The sequence below is a fragment of the Callospermophilus lateralis genome, chromosome 17, assembly GCF_048772815.1.
Source record: "Callospermophilus lateralis isolate mCalLat2 chromosome 17, mCalLat2.hap1, whole genome shotgun sequence".
Classification (NCBI taxonomy): domain Eukaryota; kingdom Metazoa; phylum Chordata; class Mammalia; order Rodentia; family Sciuridae; genus Callospermophilus; species Callospermophilus lateralis.
Window position 1 is genome coordinate 65,490,614 of NC_135321.1, and position 17,634 is coordinate 65,508,247.

General features: G+C 49.1%; 1 protein-coding gene across 4 annotated transcripts in view; it reads right to left on the minus strand.

The window, feature by feature from the left end:
* Positions 1-650: 650 nt before the first annotated feature.
* Positions 651-17,634, minus strand: part of Ppp4r1 (protein phosphatase 4 regulatory subunit 1) — a 53,092-nt gene continuing 36,108 nt past the window's right edge. For all 4 annotated transcript variants that reach the window (XM_076836719.1, XM_076836718.1, XM_076836720.1 and 1 more), the window contains 10 exons: positions 16,140-16,657; positions 10,891-11,063; positions 9,261-9,356; positions 8,513-8,698; positions 7,456-7,617; positions 5,128-5,228; positions 3,492-3,612; positions 3,274-3,408; positions 2,856-2,997; positions 651-1,672 (listed from right to left, as the gene is read on the minus strand). In XM_076836719.1, the coding sequence (XP_076692834.1) occupies positions 1,509-1,672; positions 2,856-2,997; positions 3,274-3,408; positions 3,492-3,612; positions 5,128-5,228; positions 7,456-7,617; positions 8,513-8,698; positions 9,261-9,356; positions 10,891-11,063; positions 16,140-16,657 (1,798 nt within the window). In that variant the 3' untranslated portion in view covers positions 651-1,508. The remainder of the gene's footprint in view (positions 1,673-2,855; positions 2,998-3,273; positions 3,409-3,491; positions 3,613-5,127; positions 5,229-7,455; positions 7,618-8,512; positions 8,699-9,260; positions 9,357-10,890; positions 11,064-16,139; positions 16,658-17,634) is intronic.

Genomic DNA, 17,634 nt, shown 5'->3' on the forward strand with positions numbered 1-17,634 from the left:
CCGGCCTGGGCTCTCTGACACCCCAGGGATGAGCTCTCCACGCCGAAGTGCACGTCCCCACTGCCACCTTCTAAAAGGCAGCTGCTGTGCAGGACACAGTGCAGTGCACAGGGCCGAGTCCTGAGGGAAGAGGGCATCACGGTGGGGATAGGAGGAAGCCTGCACCTCGGATCTCGGCTAAGGGACATTGGGAGGCCCCACTGAGCTCTCGCTCTGACGCCCGCCCTGGGACCCAGTGGGACCCATCTGCTGGTTGGCATTTGCCTGGACGCCCCCCCTGCCCGGGGCCCACAAAGCAAGAACAAACCAAGGCCGGTCACACAGGAGGCAGCTGGTACCTCCCCACCCACCCAGGGTCCACTTCCTGGAGTCCCCACCGTGCGTAAGCAGCACCACCACCAGGGAGTGCCAGGCTTTCACCCTGGGCTCGGGGGACACCAGGTGTACACACGGCACCTTCTAGAAGCACCTCTGATGGCCTCCTGTGGGAAGGGCAGATATTGACCCTACTTTACAGACGAGGCCTAGACGCCCGGGTTAGCATCCTGTTCTGGTCACCTGAGGCTGCGGAGGGAAGCTCAGGAGGCCTGGCCTCTGCCAAGAGGACACCCGAGCAGACAACACAGGCAGAGTCCAGACAGACCACCGCGCTATTTAAAAGACCAATATTTTAATCTAGTTTCCCCATTTATACTAAATCATTAATACAGGTCACAAATTGCATTTATTTGTAGACATCTAGAAAACAATCCAAAGTGTAAACGCCTCTCTGTATAGATCTTATTAATAAACTTTATTTGGACAAGAGAACTTGTGCCTCGACAGTTCCAACAGCATGATTAAGACTGCAGCACTCCCAAGAGTGGTCACAGGTATGTACAGCATGTGAAGAAAAGTCGCCCCTCGGAGCTGACCATGATCAAGTTAAAAACCCCGACGTAACAATATGCGTGCTAAGAAATCTCCTTCAGTCATGACCAGCATGAGAAACTCCAGGACAGAGACATCAGCAAACGTCTGTAAGTGTGCACAGCAATATGCTGCATCTGAATTAAAATCAGACTCCACTGCAGTGTCAGCCTCAGCCCTCGGGAGACCCGCCCACAGCCTCCTCCTGCGCCCAGTGGGACTCTTGGCCTGGCGGCAGACGGCAATGCTGAAGGTCTTCCGCCTGGGTGCGCATGGCCTCTGGCTCCGAGGATCTCAGTGACCAGGGAGAGAGCAGCGCAGCTCTGGGGGAGCCAGTCCCGGCCACAGGGGAGACGCCTGCGGTTCAAGTGTCGTCAGTCAGGAAGACGAAGGAGTTAAGGCTTCGGTGACAGTTACAATCCTCTGAGAAGTTACTTCCCTTGAAGTCAAGATAGTTGAGTCTACTGGACTGCTCTTGACTCACCCTGCTCTCGGTGTGGGCCAGGCGCCTGCGGTGGAGTCTGCAAGGGGAGGGTCCGTCCTCCCTCCCTCTGCCCCGCCCAGGGCGCAGCCTCGGGGAGGCAGGAGGACTCGGGCACCTAGTAGGTCGAGGAGGCTGTGCTCGTGGCGTCTTGGGAGACTTTGGTAGTGGCAGGGTGGGTGCTGGCAAAGTACTTGACATCGCTGTCCTGGTCCATCTGCAGGGCCATGATGGTCTGCTCCACCGCTTCCTGGTAGCAGCTGGCAGAGGCCAGGAAGTACTCTGCAAGGACAGGTGGGCATCGTGAGCCACCATCAGCAAGGAGGAAGTCCAGCTACCACCAACAGGGCCTGCCTACCAGTGTCGCACAGGCCATGGCCGGTCACACACGGCACTCACATGTCCTTATGACACGGGGCATCTCATTTAGATGAGGCAGAGAGGAGTGAAGGGAGGGGAGGGGGTCCAGGGGCAGGGAGGACAGCAGAGTGAATCAGACACTGGCACCTGTGTTCACACTGACCACATGACCTGGGTGACTCTACAGCATGTTCCACCACAAGGAGGAGAAGCTACACTCCATGGAGGTACAATGTGTCAAAATGCAGTCTACTGCCGTGTATGACTAATGATAACAAATTAGGGAAAAAAGGAGAAAAAGAACAGCTAAGGAATGTGAAAACTAAGAAAGACATGAACACAATATGCCCTTTGTAATCCCAGCAACTCAGGAGGCTGACGCAGGAGGATCTCAAGTTCAAAGCCAACCTTAGCAAAAGTGAGGCCCTAAACAACTCAGTGAGACCATCTCTAAATCAAATCCAAAACAGGGCTGGGGAGGTGGCTCAGGGGTCCAGTGCCCTTGAGTTCAATTCCCTCCCCCACCACCCAAAAAACTGCTTTTTAGCTATTAAAACACTGCCAACCCCTCCCCCCCAACACACACACACATACATTCTCTCTAAAAACCAAGCCAAACCCTTCTTCTCTAGCCATTTTATCCTTTTACATTTTTATGTGTGTGTGTGTGGGGGGGGGATGCAGTGTGTGGTACTGGGATTGAACCCAGGGGTGCTCTACACTAAGCTACATTCTCAACACTTTTTTAAAAAATTTTAATTTTTGAGACAGGGCCTGAGTTACTGGAGCTGGCCTCCAACAATTTGCCATCCTGCTGCCTCCAGCCTCCTGAGTTGCTGGATTACAGGCTTGCACCACTGTATCCGGTGTGCACAGGCAGCAACTGGCACACAGCTACATGCCAGCACCCGCCACCATCACTGTTTTCAGCTGTAAAAATGGTAAGTGCCCAAGATTAAAAATAAAAAAAAAAAGCACAGAGCACTAATGAGGAGCCCGTTATGGCTGAGCCCCGTGCCCTGCTACCGGAGCACTCCTATACATGTGGGGCTCCTAGCTGTCCTGAGCCCGGTGCCTACTGCACTCTCCAGCCCTCTCCACCTACCCTTCTCCAGCAGAGTCTGTCTCAGGGTCTTGGCGAGCAGCACTCGGACGTTGGGGACCCTGTCGTTTGCCAGGGTTAGCAAGTGTGGCATCAGGTGCACAGCAAACTGCTCCATGGGGAGGCAGTCGTCCTCGATGACAGTCTGGAGGAGGGCGCAGGAGGGAATCGGGGCAGGCTCTGGAGCACAGGGTGTGCGGGAGCACATGGACATGGGGTGCCCCATGGTGCAACAGCGTGCGTGCTGTCACCAGGGAAGGTGCCCAGCTGGCAGGGAGGGAAGGACTGGCGGAGACCAGGAGCCACATAGAGGCCACTGGTGGGCTCTGTCCCCAGCAGCGAGGAGGCAGGGGTGAGGAAGATGGGGGTGGCCAGCCAGGACGCCAGGCCGATCCCCAGGGGCACCCCTGGGCCTGCTCACCTGGCAGACGAAGACAAAGGCTTGTCGCCCAGACCACTTGGGGCACCTGCCAAAATTCTCCACCAGCTCATTGATGAGGTCCACGCCGAAGGTCGGGGGTGTGGCCATATGCAGCTTCTTCACCATCTCGCTGACCTGCAGGGAGCACGGACAATGAGGCCAGCCTCTGCTGAGAGCTGGGGAGCAGATGCTGCCAGGAAGCCAGGGCGTGGACCCACCAGCTTGTAGGAGATCCAGCGGACCGAGGAGACCTTGTCCGCGCACAGACTCAGGGCGATGGGACGCAGGTAATCGTAGACGTCCCGGGGGCTGTACAGCTCCAGGAGCAAGGTCAGCTGCCTACAAAGACGGACACCAGGACGTCAAGAGCCAGCCAATGTCCACAGACGGCAAGTAAACACAGGCCACTCGTCTCAAACTGCACCAGGGGACAGAGACACGCCAGGGACACAGCAGGCCTCCCCACCCAGACCACCACAGCCTGCGGGCGCCAGGACGCACACTCCGCACCGCGACTCGAGGTGACGTCTTCCCACAAAATGCCAGGAGCACAAAGCTGTGGAATTTTGGGCCCTCTGTCCTGTGGCTTGTTCCCATAGGTCCACACTGGAAGCATGGCCCCTAAGTGACAGTGATGAGGTGGCGGCACTTCTGGGAGGTGGCGCCAGGGGCAGGTGACCAGATCATGGTGTTCTGCCCCCACCAGTGGAGGCCCCACTGTCTCGTGGGAACGGCCAGGTCTCCCTGGTCTGGTGAATTCCCAGAGGGTGGTCGTTACAGGAGTGAGCCTGGCCCCTTGGCCTCTGGCTCAAATGGTGGCTCATTCCCTTGCTGTTCAGAGCCACACTGTGACGGAGCCAGGCAGCAGCACCCACAATTTACACTGACCAGCCTCCATAATTCTGAGCACATAAACTCTCCTTTATACACTGCCCAGCATCCCATGTTTTATGACAGCTACACAGGACAGACTAAGGCACATGAGGACTGAGAAAGCGCAAAGCCCTTCCCGGAGTGTTCAGCTGGAGCCTGGCACATTTCCCACAGGACAAGCTGAGAAACCCTGTCGGCAAACACGTGTGCTCAGTAGGAAGTTCAGCAGAACAGGGGGTCTATTGTGCTCCTGTTACAACAGGGGGCCACTATGCACCTGTTGGGACTCCAGCAGCCTCCAGGGATGACCACGGAGGGCCCCCCCGAAACTGCCTATCCTGTCTGGGAGAACCTGAGGACCCCTAGGACATCAAAGAGCATTACTTCCCAGAATGACAAGCGGGACACACCAATAGTCTGGCCTGCGTAACGTGTGGGTGGAAGAGGTGCCTGCTGCCACAGGTGAGATGAAGCCACCGGACACAGGTGCTTGCCTACTTGTAAACTGTCGCCCACAGGGTCCTCACCCCTAGGTCAGGAGGAAAGTTCCTCAGGTGTCAACAACACTGGGTGGCACAGGGCGCTCCGGGGCCTTTTCTCACATGTAGGGAAAGCCCCAGGTCTCTGAGGGAGGCCATGGGCATAGGCTCACAGGAAGCGCTAGGGAGGGTGGGCACATGCTGCACCCCAGTGGGGGTGCGAAGCCTTCCTGAGCAAAGGCCCCTGGCTCACGTCCAGCCAACGTCACCTGCTGCAGGGAGAAGCCCCAGCTACCACGGGGACCCCAAGGACCGAGGGTGGCATGCCAGCAAGAGGAGAGGCCAATGCCACGGAAGGGTGACGTGCCACAGCGAGCCTGGGGGCCAGGGTGGCTCGCACCTCTCTCACAGCAGATGGAGCCCTGCACCCCAAGAAGTGCTCAAGGAACTGCCAGAGACTGGCCCTGCTCCAAGCGGGAGAGAGGAGGGCAGCCCGACTTACTCAGCCAGCTCTGCACGGAAGCGCCAGTTCCTGCTGTTGTCGGTCACCAGGAACTCCTGCAGCTGGTACAGGTACTCTCTCCTCTTGTCAATGTGAAGGAGCTGCGCACAAAACACAGCGTCTCACTCACCAGGACGAGGAGAGGCGCCGCCCCTGGCCTGCTGCAGAGTGGACTCGAGTGTGGCTGCCCAGCGCTCTAGAGATGCAGGGCCCGCTGGCACCGTGCAGCAGAGGTGCTTGACTCGATTTCCCAAGTGACCCACTTGGCCTGCAGAGCCACTGTTGCTCTGGAAGAAGTCCTGGCTCCCTCGAGGCTGCGGCAGGCCTGCACTACCCTTGGGCTCCTCTCACATGCACCCCAAAACAGTGACTGCCCCCACATGTGCGACAAGGCCAGTGAATGCCCTATCGCACAGAGTAGGTGCTTAATGCAGATTTGAGCAAAAAGATAAAAGCACCCAACAACTGCTCTGCCCGTGCCTACGGGCCGACCGCACGCAGACACCCGTCCACAGGGCACAGCCGGTGGAGCCCGAGGAAACGCTGACGACACCTGTGGGCGTTGCTAGAGCTCCCTGATCAGGAGTCATTCCCAAACTATTCCAGGAGTGTTGTAGGACACGGGAGTGACCAGCTGTCAGCACTGCACAGAACGAGCCTTCATGCCAGCTGAGGAAGCGATGTGGAAGAGGGAGGAGAAGAAGGGCCAGAGCCAGGCCAAGCGGCTCTCCGGCTCTCCACCACCTTCCACATTTACAAGTACTGGACAATTCACTTCAATTTCAAAAGCAAACTCAATAATTCAGAGCAAAACAACTTCTCGGCTCCTGTCTCCTGAAAAAGCCCGACAGACAGGTGCCCAGGAGCACAGTGCACGGCGGGCTCGATGCACAGGCCTGCCCACAGACAGCTCCATACTCCGGCCCCCACAGCCCAGGCTCAGACAGACACAGGCCACGAGACGCCGAGTAGGTGAATTCTCAAGTCCGCGGCCACACTGGAGAGCTCTTTGAAAGGGAGATGAAAGGACCGCGCATCTTTTCTAGAGAAAAAAAGATGTCAAGACTTCAGCAGCATCCGTTCAGTAATTTCTTGCTGATCCCAAGGGTGAAAGGTTCACAATGCAGGAATCAAACGGACGCCATGACCAAATGACCAGACACGTCACCAGCAATACAAGGGCTGACACCATGTCACCCTAAGGCAAAACACGGAAAATAACTGACAACTCACCCAGGAAGACCAGGTAGACAGTATGCCTGTGAAAGCCCCGGGTTAATCAGAATCAAGCTGCATGGCAACATTTAGACAAATCCAAACCAGGGGGTAACGTGCAGAACACCCGGCTGGACTCTCACAAAATGTCAGTGGCACTGAGAAGTCACGTGACCAGGCACAGAGGCACCCGCCTGTCATCCAAGCAGCTGGGGGGGGCCAAGGAAGGAGGATTCCAAGTTCAAGATCAGCCTCAGCAACTTAGCAAGGCCCTAAACAATTTATCAAGACCTTCTCTCAAAATATAAATAAATAAATGGCTGGGTTTGTGGCTAAGTGCCCCTGGGTGCAACCCTGGTACCCCACCAAAAAACAAAACAAAAAAATAGGGAAAATGTTTTGAGGAAGAGCTAAAACATTTAAATTCAACATGTGCTTTCTAGTTGGACTTTGAATTAAAGGGATAAAAGCTATAAAGGACATTATTGAAACAAAAAAATTTCAGTCTGCTCTGTATAAAATAGTCAAACAAAGTCAGTTTTTTTCCCCAAAAGCTGGATTATAATTTCTTCCATATACAATTACTTTTCTAATTCAAACTACTTTAAGATGAAGGACTGGTGAAGTAGCTCAGTGGCAGAGGGGCTGGCCCTGGGTTCCATCCCCAGGACAACTAGTTCAAGGTGACAGTCTGAGAAGCAGGCCATCTGTGAACCCAGGCCCCCCACCCAGAACAGCAGAGGGCCAGTGTTAAAGGAGCAAGCACTCCTGGAAGGCCACAGAACACAAGCCCACGGTTCCTAAGAGGTTAAACGTGTATCTTATTCTACAATGCCAAAAAAGAAAACGGTACACGTTTGTACACATTTGTTTAAAAATGAATGTTGCATAAATTTGAATTAAAAAAATTAAATGACACCAGCAAACTTTATCAGAATGAGGCTTTTTTTTTTTTTTTTCCTCAAGTCCCATCTTACCACCAACTCAGGGGTGTATTTCCTTATAAAGGAACACACAGAAATCCTGCTGATCACCAAAGACGCAAAACATAAACAAAATTTTAGATTTATATTGGAATTTCATTATGTTTTATGTGAAAAGTTTTAAAGTTACCTTCAGAAAATCATGCAAGTGTTTAAGGACACCTATCCTGACTTCATCGAGGTCTTTTAAAAATCCATTAAAAATTGGAACCAGATCCGCAGCTGTCAACTGATCCCCAAGAATAACCGCAAGTTCATGGATGGAGAATGCTAAGGTTCTTCGGACTTTCCACTGCAGAACAAAAGCTACGTTAGCAAGTTAAATACAAGTGCACAGTACTTTGAATATTAATCTCAAAATATAAGAGCAAACACATAATAGTAGAAATAATGGGTGCTATTATGAGAATTAAAATATATATATATTTATCTGCTTTCCATTTCCCTTTCATTTATGAAGAAAACGATGCTTGGGGGAATCCCTAACAGACCAGTTTTGCCACTCTGTGACCATTAGGTCCCTGATTTTCTGATGTCCACAGGACTCAAAGGCTACCTGGCTCCATCCCACTTGACTCTTCAGAAGTTGTTTCAAGTCTTAGATAAAAACCAATAAAATTTGTTTGTATGGAACTGACAAATACAAGAATAGGAAAATCTTTTGTGTACAGCCCTTGGAAAAGAACTCAACAGAAATCTCATTTGCTAGGAAACTAAGTTAAAAACATCTTTTCCTCCACATGGCTTTAATTTAAAAACTGACACTGTGACTTAAAACTTCACCTACAGAAGCATTTCCACCAACAATTTCGCAGTAGCCCCTACACTTGACGTATACCCATTCGCTCAGGTTCACACATAACAGGTGAAGGCAGAGATGTCTGATGAGGAGAGGGGACAGGTGGGCACAGGAGCCCCCGGGAATGTTGTAGAATGGAGACCATCAACTCCAAGGCAGAGGACCTAGCACTCTATGGAGACGGGGCCCCTGTGGTTCCATTCAAATGAAGCCCTGCGATACACTCCAGAGGCCAGACGCTGGAATCCTGATGCAAAACGCTCTCTGACATGACCTTTAAGCTCACCCATATAAGATTGACTAAAACAGAAACTCTCTAGGCTTTAAAAGCCAAAAAATGTGGGCCTTGTGTGTATAGGGTGCCTGGTCCCACCTCAGCCTCACCCACCTGCATGTCCGAGGCCAGGGTCTCATAGGTCTCTCGCAGGCAGTGCCAGTTCTGCCGGCCGAGGGTCAGGGCCACGCCCGGGAGGCTGTACGCACAGTGCTTAGCAATCTCAGTGTCAACCGTCTGTGCACGAGAGGGGTCCGTCATAGACAGATACTGATCTAGCAAAGCCTGAGGCACAACATCCTAATGAATAAAGAGGACAGTAACACATTTTGAGCATTTAAATGTACTTTCAGCAGTTTAGACATAAATCAGGTAAAAATTACTTATTTTTTTTTTAAAGTACTTTTTTGGTTGTCAACGGACCTTTATTTTATATGTGGTGTTGAGAATCAAACCCAGGGCCTCACGTGTTAGGCAAGTGTTCTACCACGCCACTTTTAAACACCTGGATTTTAATGTTAAATTTTAGGCTATTAGTAATTGCAAAGAGATAAGAAACACGTACTAAGGAAAACGTGTGTGTGTACAAAGCAAAACTAGAGCTAATTAAGATCTTAAACAATTAACAACATAAAGACCAGTTAGAATTAATTACTAAATTTAAAAGCTAAGTTACAGATAAGGCCACACTGTGGTGGCCTGGGATGATCCTGCTTCTCTTGAGAGGTGAAAAGGGGTACCCGTGTGCTCACAGACCTGTGAAGGTCTGTGAGGGAACCTGGCGGGGATGGCCCTGGGGGAGGTTCCCTGCTGCGTGTCCTCACCCAGCATGATCCCCCCAACCCCACCCAGCGGGGCTCACCTGCACTTTGGCCCGCCTCTCCTCCTCAGGGCTGAAGCCACTGCTGGTGCTCATGTCTGAGTCGTCATGGGCATAGTGAGGAGTGGAGTCCACGCCCTGTTGGGAAACAGACATGCTTAGAGAGCCCTTCTCCTCCAAGTTGTCCTCATTAAAAACCATTTTACTAGGCTACTTACCTCTCAAGGCTGCCATACAGATAGGAACACATATCAACTCTTGAGGTTTTTAAGAGTCTCTAAACACATGGCCTTGGGTTGGGTGCAGCTCAGCTCTGTGGAGAGCGCTTGCCTCGCACGCCCAAGGCCCTGCTTGATCCTCAGCACCATGAGCACACACAAGCCCAGCCCCAGGCCCGTGAGGACCTCCTCTGCTTTAAAGCAAGCTTGCCGAGAAGCTGCTCAATCTGTGAATGTTCACTCCAGGAAAATGAGAGTGATTAAAAAGTCCATCTGAGGGGCTGGGGCTGGGCTCAGTGGTAGAGCACTCTGCCTAGCTTGTGTGAGGCACTGGGTTCCCTCCTCGAGATCACATTGAAAAAAATCAATAAGCAAATAAAATAAAGGTATTGTGTCCATCTACAACTAAAAAAAATATTTTTTAAAGAAGCAGATTTGAAAATAGTTTTGCAATGGACTAAATATTTTGAATTAGCTCATTCATAAAACAGTACTCCGAGGCTTCTTTCAGTCAACTGTCCGAGAGGCCACTGGGTGTCATACACAGTGTCTCTTCTGTTTTTTCTTGGCTCTTTAATATCTAATTCAGAAACATCTACTTTTAACCACAGAACTCCCCTTCACACAAAGCCAACAAATAAAAACCATCTAAAATGCAGATATAGCATAGCAGTCAAAACTCCAACAAACAGTCAGCATTTCCCTCCAGAGCACTGGTGTTCTCCAGATCTCTGAAACACCAAACGTCACCCGACAAACACTAAAGCAAATGCACTAGAGCTCCAAGAACCTGCCGTCCCCAGAGAGTAAGAGCGCGCTTTCCTGAGCTTATCACTCGAGCCACTAGGACCTGGGGCCACTGGATTCTGGCAATCAGTGGCATGTTCCCTTTCTGCCTTTAAACCACCCAGGGAGAAGGGACAGAGCAACTGCTGCTGGGGCTGTCGTGGGAGACCAGGGAAGGACCATGTGGATTCACAAGAGCGCAGTGACGACGAGGCTCATAACAGTACCCACCCTCACACTCGAGTCCAGACAATGCCACTGGCCCTCCGCAACGTGGCCTCAAGTCCCGATCTTCTCAGAACACTGTGTTGCTTGCTGCAGTGAAATGGTCCGACCAGAAACAAAGCACCTCTCCAAAAAGAAAAGGGAAGAGTTAATTATTCTTAATAAAGGGCTTTGTTTCCAGTAAGACTATTTCACTGCAGTGAGCTACGTTAGCATGAAGCCCACCATATGGCCCCAGGCAGGACTGGGGCACTCCCCAGGCATTCACTACGGCACAGTGTCACAAGGACAGGACGTGGACAGTCGCTTTTACTCTGTGCAAGAGGACGTGGTAAACCGGCAGCCCCAGAACGTGCTAACTAGACGTGATTAGCCACAGCCATCCCCACCAAGGCCGCTGAGGCAAACCGCTGTCGCGCGGTCAACACCTCGTGGTTCGTTACCTCAACGGCATCGCAGATTAAAGGCACAGAATCATCTTGAGTTAGTTTACAATTTGGTAGCTCATTTATACCCGGTTCGTCTTGCAGGTCACTTCTCTTTTCCACGCTGCCGGTCTCCTCGTGAGCATCCAGACAGGAAGCGCGCAGTGCGGCCGACAGCACTTCCACTTGTGCTGCAGGCAGAAGAGGGAGACAGTGAGCGGGGCGGGCTCTGGCGTGCTCCTCCACGGCACAGCACGTGGCACCATCAAAGGACGGATGCGTTTTTACACTGCATCAAAAAGCTGAAAAAAATGTCTACTATTGTAAATCATTAGTCCCTCCAGAGAAGAGGAGACCACTAATATGCTAATAGGCTTCCACGGGTCAGTCGCGCCACCCACTACCGCACACCACTCTGTGTCAGGAGGAGAGACGCTACCTAGGTGCTGGAGGGACTCGAGTCTGACATGAAAGGAGTCAGTCGAGAGAGTGGACCACCTCTGATAGTGCGCGAGCCCACTGGCAGGACAGCAGCCTACAGACCCTGCCAACGTTACAGCGGGCACTACACAGGCCCCTGCGCATGCTCCTCAGAACATTGAACACCTCTCCCATCTCATTCAGCTTCGCTCTGCTCTAGTTCTTCATGACAATGAAAAAGAAGCCACATGTCCCAAGACCAGGGACCCTGTAAAAACACTGTCTTCCTCGCAGCGAACCAAGAGGACAACTCAGCAGCAGTGGTTCTTCAACCTGGCGACCGCAATGCCTCCCTCAGCAAGGGATTCACCAGCCACGGAAGAGCATCCTCGCTAACCCCCCACTCTCTCGAGGGTCAGCAAATGCACTGCTCAGCATCTACTCCAAGTAGCACTCCACTTGAATACAAAGTTCGTGTTCAAAAAAATGATCAACAAGCGCGTGACATGGCCTGCTAGTGGGCTGCAGCACTTGGACAGTGCGCCCTGTCAGTACCTTGCAATGGGGATGCGAGGTGCGCTCAGAGGAAGCCCTGTTCTAGCAGGTTGTCACGGGCTAAGTTAATAAACCGTGGTGCTGACTCCTGCAAGTTCTGTGGGAGCATGCTCTTGCTCACTCTTCTCAGAATCTCAGTGGCAATTTGTCGGCTCTCTTTACAAACATTTCTGTTCCTCCTGGTGTCTTTCAAGATTCCCCAGCTAAAGCACAACAGCAGCACAGCAGGCCATGCCATATACCACTACACGGGTGGCTGCTGCCAAGTGAGACAGGCACACCCTGGAAGTTAGTGCGACACCAGTCTCTTATGGAACATCCGACACAGGTCCCTTATCTAAGTGCTCTGCATCCTTCCCATTGTCATGTGTGTGTTGGTGCATTTTGTAAGTTTTTATGTTCATAAAAATGTAAATGAGTTACACTGTGAACTTACCTTTTCCAGAAAACTGAGATGGAGCCTAGAGCTGCATTCAGAATTGAAGCTTAAATTCTCCAACCAGAGAACAAGGCAGAATCTTCAGCTTCGCTACTGCTGGGATTTTAGGAGGATCTAAAGGGCCATGGTGAGGAACTTAAGGAGACTTTTACCCAGGCTTGCCTCTCACTCACAGTGCAGACTGAAACCCCAGGACCCTGAATTAGGGACTCAGAACTAAAAGTCTGTGAGCAACACTGAAATCTATCTGTTGCTCGCTTTACCAAGAGTCTCAGGCTGCTGCTCTGAGAGACAGCTGCTGGAACGGTGTCTCTCCCCCCAGGACTCTGGAGTTACTACAGGGACAGCCAATTCAGTGTTATGTGTCACCCACAGCCAACTACTCTCATTCCCAATGGAAATGATCACTCCAGACTATGAGGGTTTAGCACATCTAACTCCAATGACAAACATAGAGGACTCCAAGAGGGGAACGGGGCCATTTAATCACATGCCCAGCAGGTTTTTAGGTGGCACGAACCATGAATCTATGAAGAAACACAATCCCCAGAGACACTTCAAAGAGATGGGGACCACCTGAAACCTTCAAACTTTGGTCTTTTCCTGAAGGGACTGGCACAGCTGAGCTAACCCTTCGGGATCTCATTCTCTCCACAACCATGTGTGATCATTAGAAGTTCCTAAGGCCAACAGTAATTTACTGATTTTAAACAGTGAACAACACAGCTTTTCTGATAAACTCTCAATGGGCCTAATTCTTCAGTTGGACCCAAACTAGAAAGAAATCAATAGCTTTGTGAGCAGATCTTATGCAGTGTGTGGACCTCACTGTGGCAGGTCCAGCCGAGGGAGGCATTCTGCTCAGTGGCTGCTCCCTGTTCTACCCTGGATCTGCCTAGCCACCCTGCAAGTCAGGTGTCTCACCATGTGGGATCTACACGGAGATCTTCCCACAAGGATCTATCTGCTCTAACCAATAAAGGGTTCCCACAAAACAGGACTCCCAGTGTTATCTAGGAAAACACAGCTAAATGTCATACCCCAAATCCATAAGGCAGCAAAAAATATCTGTGCTCACAGGAAGGTAAGATGGACATCAGTGAGACCGTGAAGTGAAAGCTGCCTTAGAAGAAATCCACTAAGTCTTGCTGTCCCCAGAGCACAGCCACAAGGAAAGAGATGAGGTGGGACTGAAGCCGAGTGTCCATGAGTGTCCTGAAAGGGCTTCCCCGGCAGACAGTGGACAAGCTCTGTTGTGAGAGCCCCTGCAAAGCCCAAGAAGAAGAAATCCACGAGGCCACCAACTCCCAGGGTGTGCTCCCTGGTGAGAACTTTGTTTTCAATCTCAGATTAAGTTCTACCTTTGGAACACATCACTGTTTTCTGACAGTTTGAAGGAATGACTGCCCTACAAAGGCATAAGTCGAAAATAAAAAGCACCCCAAATTAACATCCATTCTTTTAAGGCATTATTTAACACAGAGTATATGTGCCCTCAGATCTCAACAAAATCAAGCACTCAAGAATTCTGCAGCCTGGAGCTGGGGTGCAGCTCAGTGGCTGAGCCTCTGTGCACTATCCAGCACGCTCAGGCCCTGGTTCTACCCCCAGCACCACACCATCTGCTCCTCTGCCTCAAATCCCAGGATCGCTGTCTGGTTTGCAGCTGCCGTCTCCTAAGTCCTGATACAGTGACCATCTCAACAGGTGCTCGGTCAGTACTACTGAAGGAAGGACCAACCTGCCAAGGAAATATATGCAGCAATCCTTGCCACAGTGGACTGAACAACATGATAACTGTTAATCTACCAGGTTACAAAGCTGAATTAGATTAGATCACAAGACAGTATCTACACTGAAATCTCTCAGCTGTAGCTTATAAAGTTACAATGTAATGTTAAATAAAAAGCACAGTATTAGCCATCTTCAGAAACACGGGTCATAAGCTAGGCTCAGGAGGCTGAGGCAGGACAGTCACAAGTCCAAAGCCAGCCTCAGCAACTTAGTGAGACCCTGTCTCAAAAAAAAAAAAAAAAAAAAAAAAAAAATGTGGGACAGGCCTGGGGTATAGATCAGTGGTAGAGCTCCCCTGGGTTCAACCCCTAGGACCAAAAAAGAAAGGAAGGAAACAAAGTCATATCCTGGAAGGTGCATTTACCCAAGTCTTTTATTTTATTTTTTAAAATTATTTTCTTAGTTGTTGGATACAATATCTTTATTTTTATGTGGTGCTGAGGATCAAACCCAGTGCCTCACACGTTCGAGGCGGGTGCTCCACCACTGAGCTACAGCCCTAGCCCTTACACAAGTCTTTTATAAAAAGTGAACTATGGAAGAAGCTATTTTATTTGTTGAAAAATTAAAACTCATTCAACACTTCAATTAACAATTTAAAAGTGCCTGCGAGTGTCTGAAAGCCAGGCACTGTGATAAAATGAGAACTCCCAGGACAGGCTCAAGGACCAGCAGCTGACAATTTTTTTTCATAAAAATGGAGTTTAAGAAAATGAAATATGAGGTACTGAAGTTTAATACTTAATCAAATTTAAGTGGGTAATTAATAAAAAAAGACAAATGAAAAGCGGGAGAAAGTGAAGGCACTGGTGGCTCCCGCGGCCCTAGTCTGGGGTTTAATTCTGTGCTTGATTCTCACTGGGATAGACAGGAAAGAAGGGGAACAACAAGTGAGATCTGGGTCAGGATTTGTGTTTGGCAAACAAAATAAAATCCTCAGCTCTTGCTACGTGGTGAAACTCCATAGCAGGAGCTGCGACTGAAGAAGGAAGCAAGTAAAGCTCCAAGGCTTCTGTGGAAATGACCTCCTGGGAGGGAAGACCATAGCACCCTGCTAACATTCAGTCTTCCACTCGTGCCAGTTTCAGAAAATAAGAGTGAACTAGTGACATGCCACAGGGCTGATCCTGGTCAGACTCCAGGGCTCCGTGCCGACTTGGCAGCATTCTGGAAAGGGTAGAGCGGCGCCCAGAGGGTGTGGAGGGAGCACGACTTGCCAGGGTGTGGCGCTACCTGCCTGTGCTTCCCCATCTAACCCCATCCAATCAAAAGCATGACTTTTACTGATAGAAATTACATCCTCATAACTCTTATAAAATGTTAAAAAAAAAGAAACTGATTACTTTTCAATTAATGTTCAACCACCAAGTGCAGGAGTTAGCCTTTAATCATATTCATTTTTCCCAAGTGTAAAATTATAATAGAAAATTGATTAAAAAAATCACAATAAATGAAAGTCAAATAAAGACAATTGCTAACCTGACCATGCCAATGCAATTTTCAAAGTTCAAACATAATATTTTCTACATTTTAAAAGGATACTGATGCTATCATTTTATCTGCTTCAGAAATAGACATTTCCCAATATTGGGCAAACTGACAGTTTAAAAATTTTAGTTTTTGGAACAAACAGGGAAATAAAAAAATTCAGAAAGTAATATAAGATTGGAAGACTTGTACTTATGGGATCTTCCAAAATCACCTTTTGGTTTAAATAACATTTTGGCTTTCCCCAAAGGGCCCAGAAATCATCAGGAAGGCCATGTCTTCCCAGGGGCAGGGAGCATGCCTCTTCCCTCACTGGCTGGGCCCACTTGCTCCACCCTCTTTCTACATTCCAGCAGGCAGGGCAACCAGCAGAGCAACAAACCCTGCACACTCCAATAAGGAACATGGTGATGAGCCTACCTTACCTGAGAGCTTCATAACAAAACAACAACAAAACCCAAACACATCTATTGATCTTAAAAGGAGGGAATTATTCTAGAAAAAAGTTTTGAAAAGTCACATTTTACATCAATTTTAGAATAAAGAAGTAACTTGATTAACACCTGCATACCTTTAACATCTGGATCATCTATATGGGGCTCCAGGTTTTCTATCATTTCTTCAAGTTCCCTCCTGGTGGCCATGGTGATATTTGGAGAACATGACACAGGGACTTCGGGTGCTGCTTCTGGGCTTGGGCTTTTCCCAGAGTCCTGCTCTAGCTCCGTATCGAGGTCTATTTCAGGAAGAGGAGTCCTCCAGAAATGGAAGGAGTTGTACAACTCCTGATCTAAGAGAGCCGAATCCTGCGAGCTGGTGCCAGCCTCTGGCCGGAAGGTGGATTTGTAGTGACCAGGCTTTCTGTCATTCTCATTACTAGCTGCTTCCTGATGAAGTTCTGAGGACAAAGTACAAAGTAAAGAGCTGTCCGCTGGAACACTGATTTCACCTGGAGGTTTCCTGGATGTTTCCGCAGCAGGACCTTCCAGCAAGTTTTCCAGGTTAATACTGGAATTAGTGACTCTGAGATCTGAAGGAACATCCTCTGGCCTGATTTGTACATCCTCTAGGACATCTTGATTTCTGATCCTTTTATTGTTTCATTTTGGGGGAAAAAACACACACAAAAACATGAAAGTATAAATAAAACAATTACTGGAAAACAAATCCAAGAAAGATATCACATATAGCCTTTTGACAAGTTAAATATTACAAATTATCATCCATACAAATTGAATTGTTCATGTCCATCACTCAGAATGCTTCTTTTTCCATTAGTTATTCTTTGTTCAGAGATGTAAACACCTATTAAGCATAATTCTAGCTATTCAAGTACTACTAGTGGGAGAAGGTAACATTAAAGAATCCTGGGATACCAGGCACAATGGCACATGCCTATAATCCCAGCAGCTTGGGAGGCTGAGACAGGAGGATCACAAGTTCAAAGCCACCCTCAGCAAAAGTGAGGTGGCTAAGCAACTCAGTGAGACCCTGTCTCTAAATAAAATACAAAATAGGCTGGGGATGTGGCTCAGTGGTCCAGTGCCCCCGAGTTCAATCCCTGGTAACCCCCCAACAAAAAAATAATTCTAGGATTCTACAATACCATATTAATTTCAATAAGCAACTACAGAAAAATAGGAAGAGGTAATTCCTACATGCATTTGATGATACACACGACTTTTAATTTATAGGATTTTTGGCATTATTTGTATTGCCACTCTGCTCCAATGACATGCTGAAAGCTGAGAATTAAAAGCTTTTTTGCTTACACAAAAAAGGAAAAAGAGCTCTATATAAATAGTAGAAAATGTACTTATTAACTGTCTCATGAGACATATGAAAATCTACTTAAGTGCAAACAAAGAATTATTTTTATTTCTTCCATAATTTCCATCTCTACTCCCAAATTTTTCCAAAAGGAAGGCAAGATTTAACTGGTAAGCGAAATTAACAGTTTCCCAACTGAAGTCCACTAACTACTGCCATCTGTCATCTAAACCAAAGTGCTATCTTAAGTTTTACTGTTTATTGCCTGTTTTAGCTGTCTCAATTAAATTTAGTAA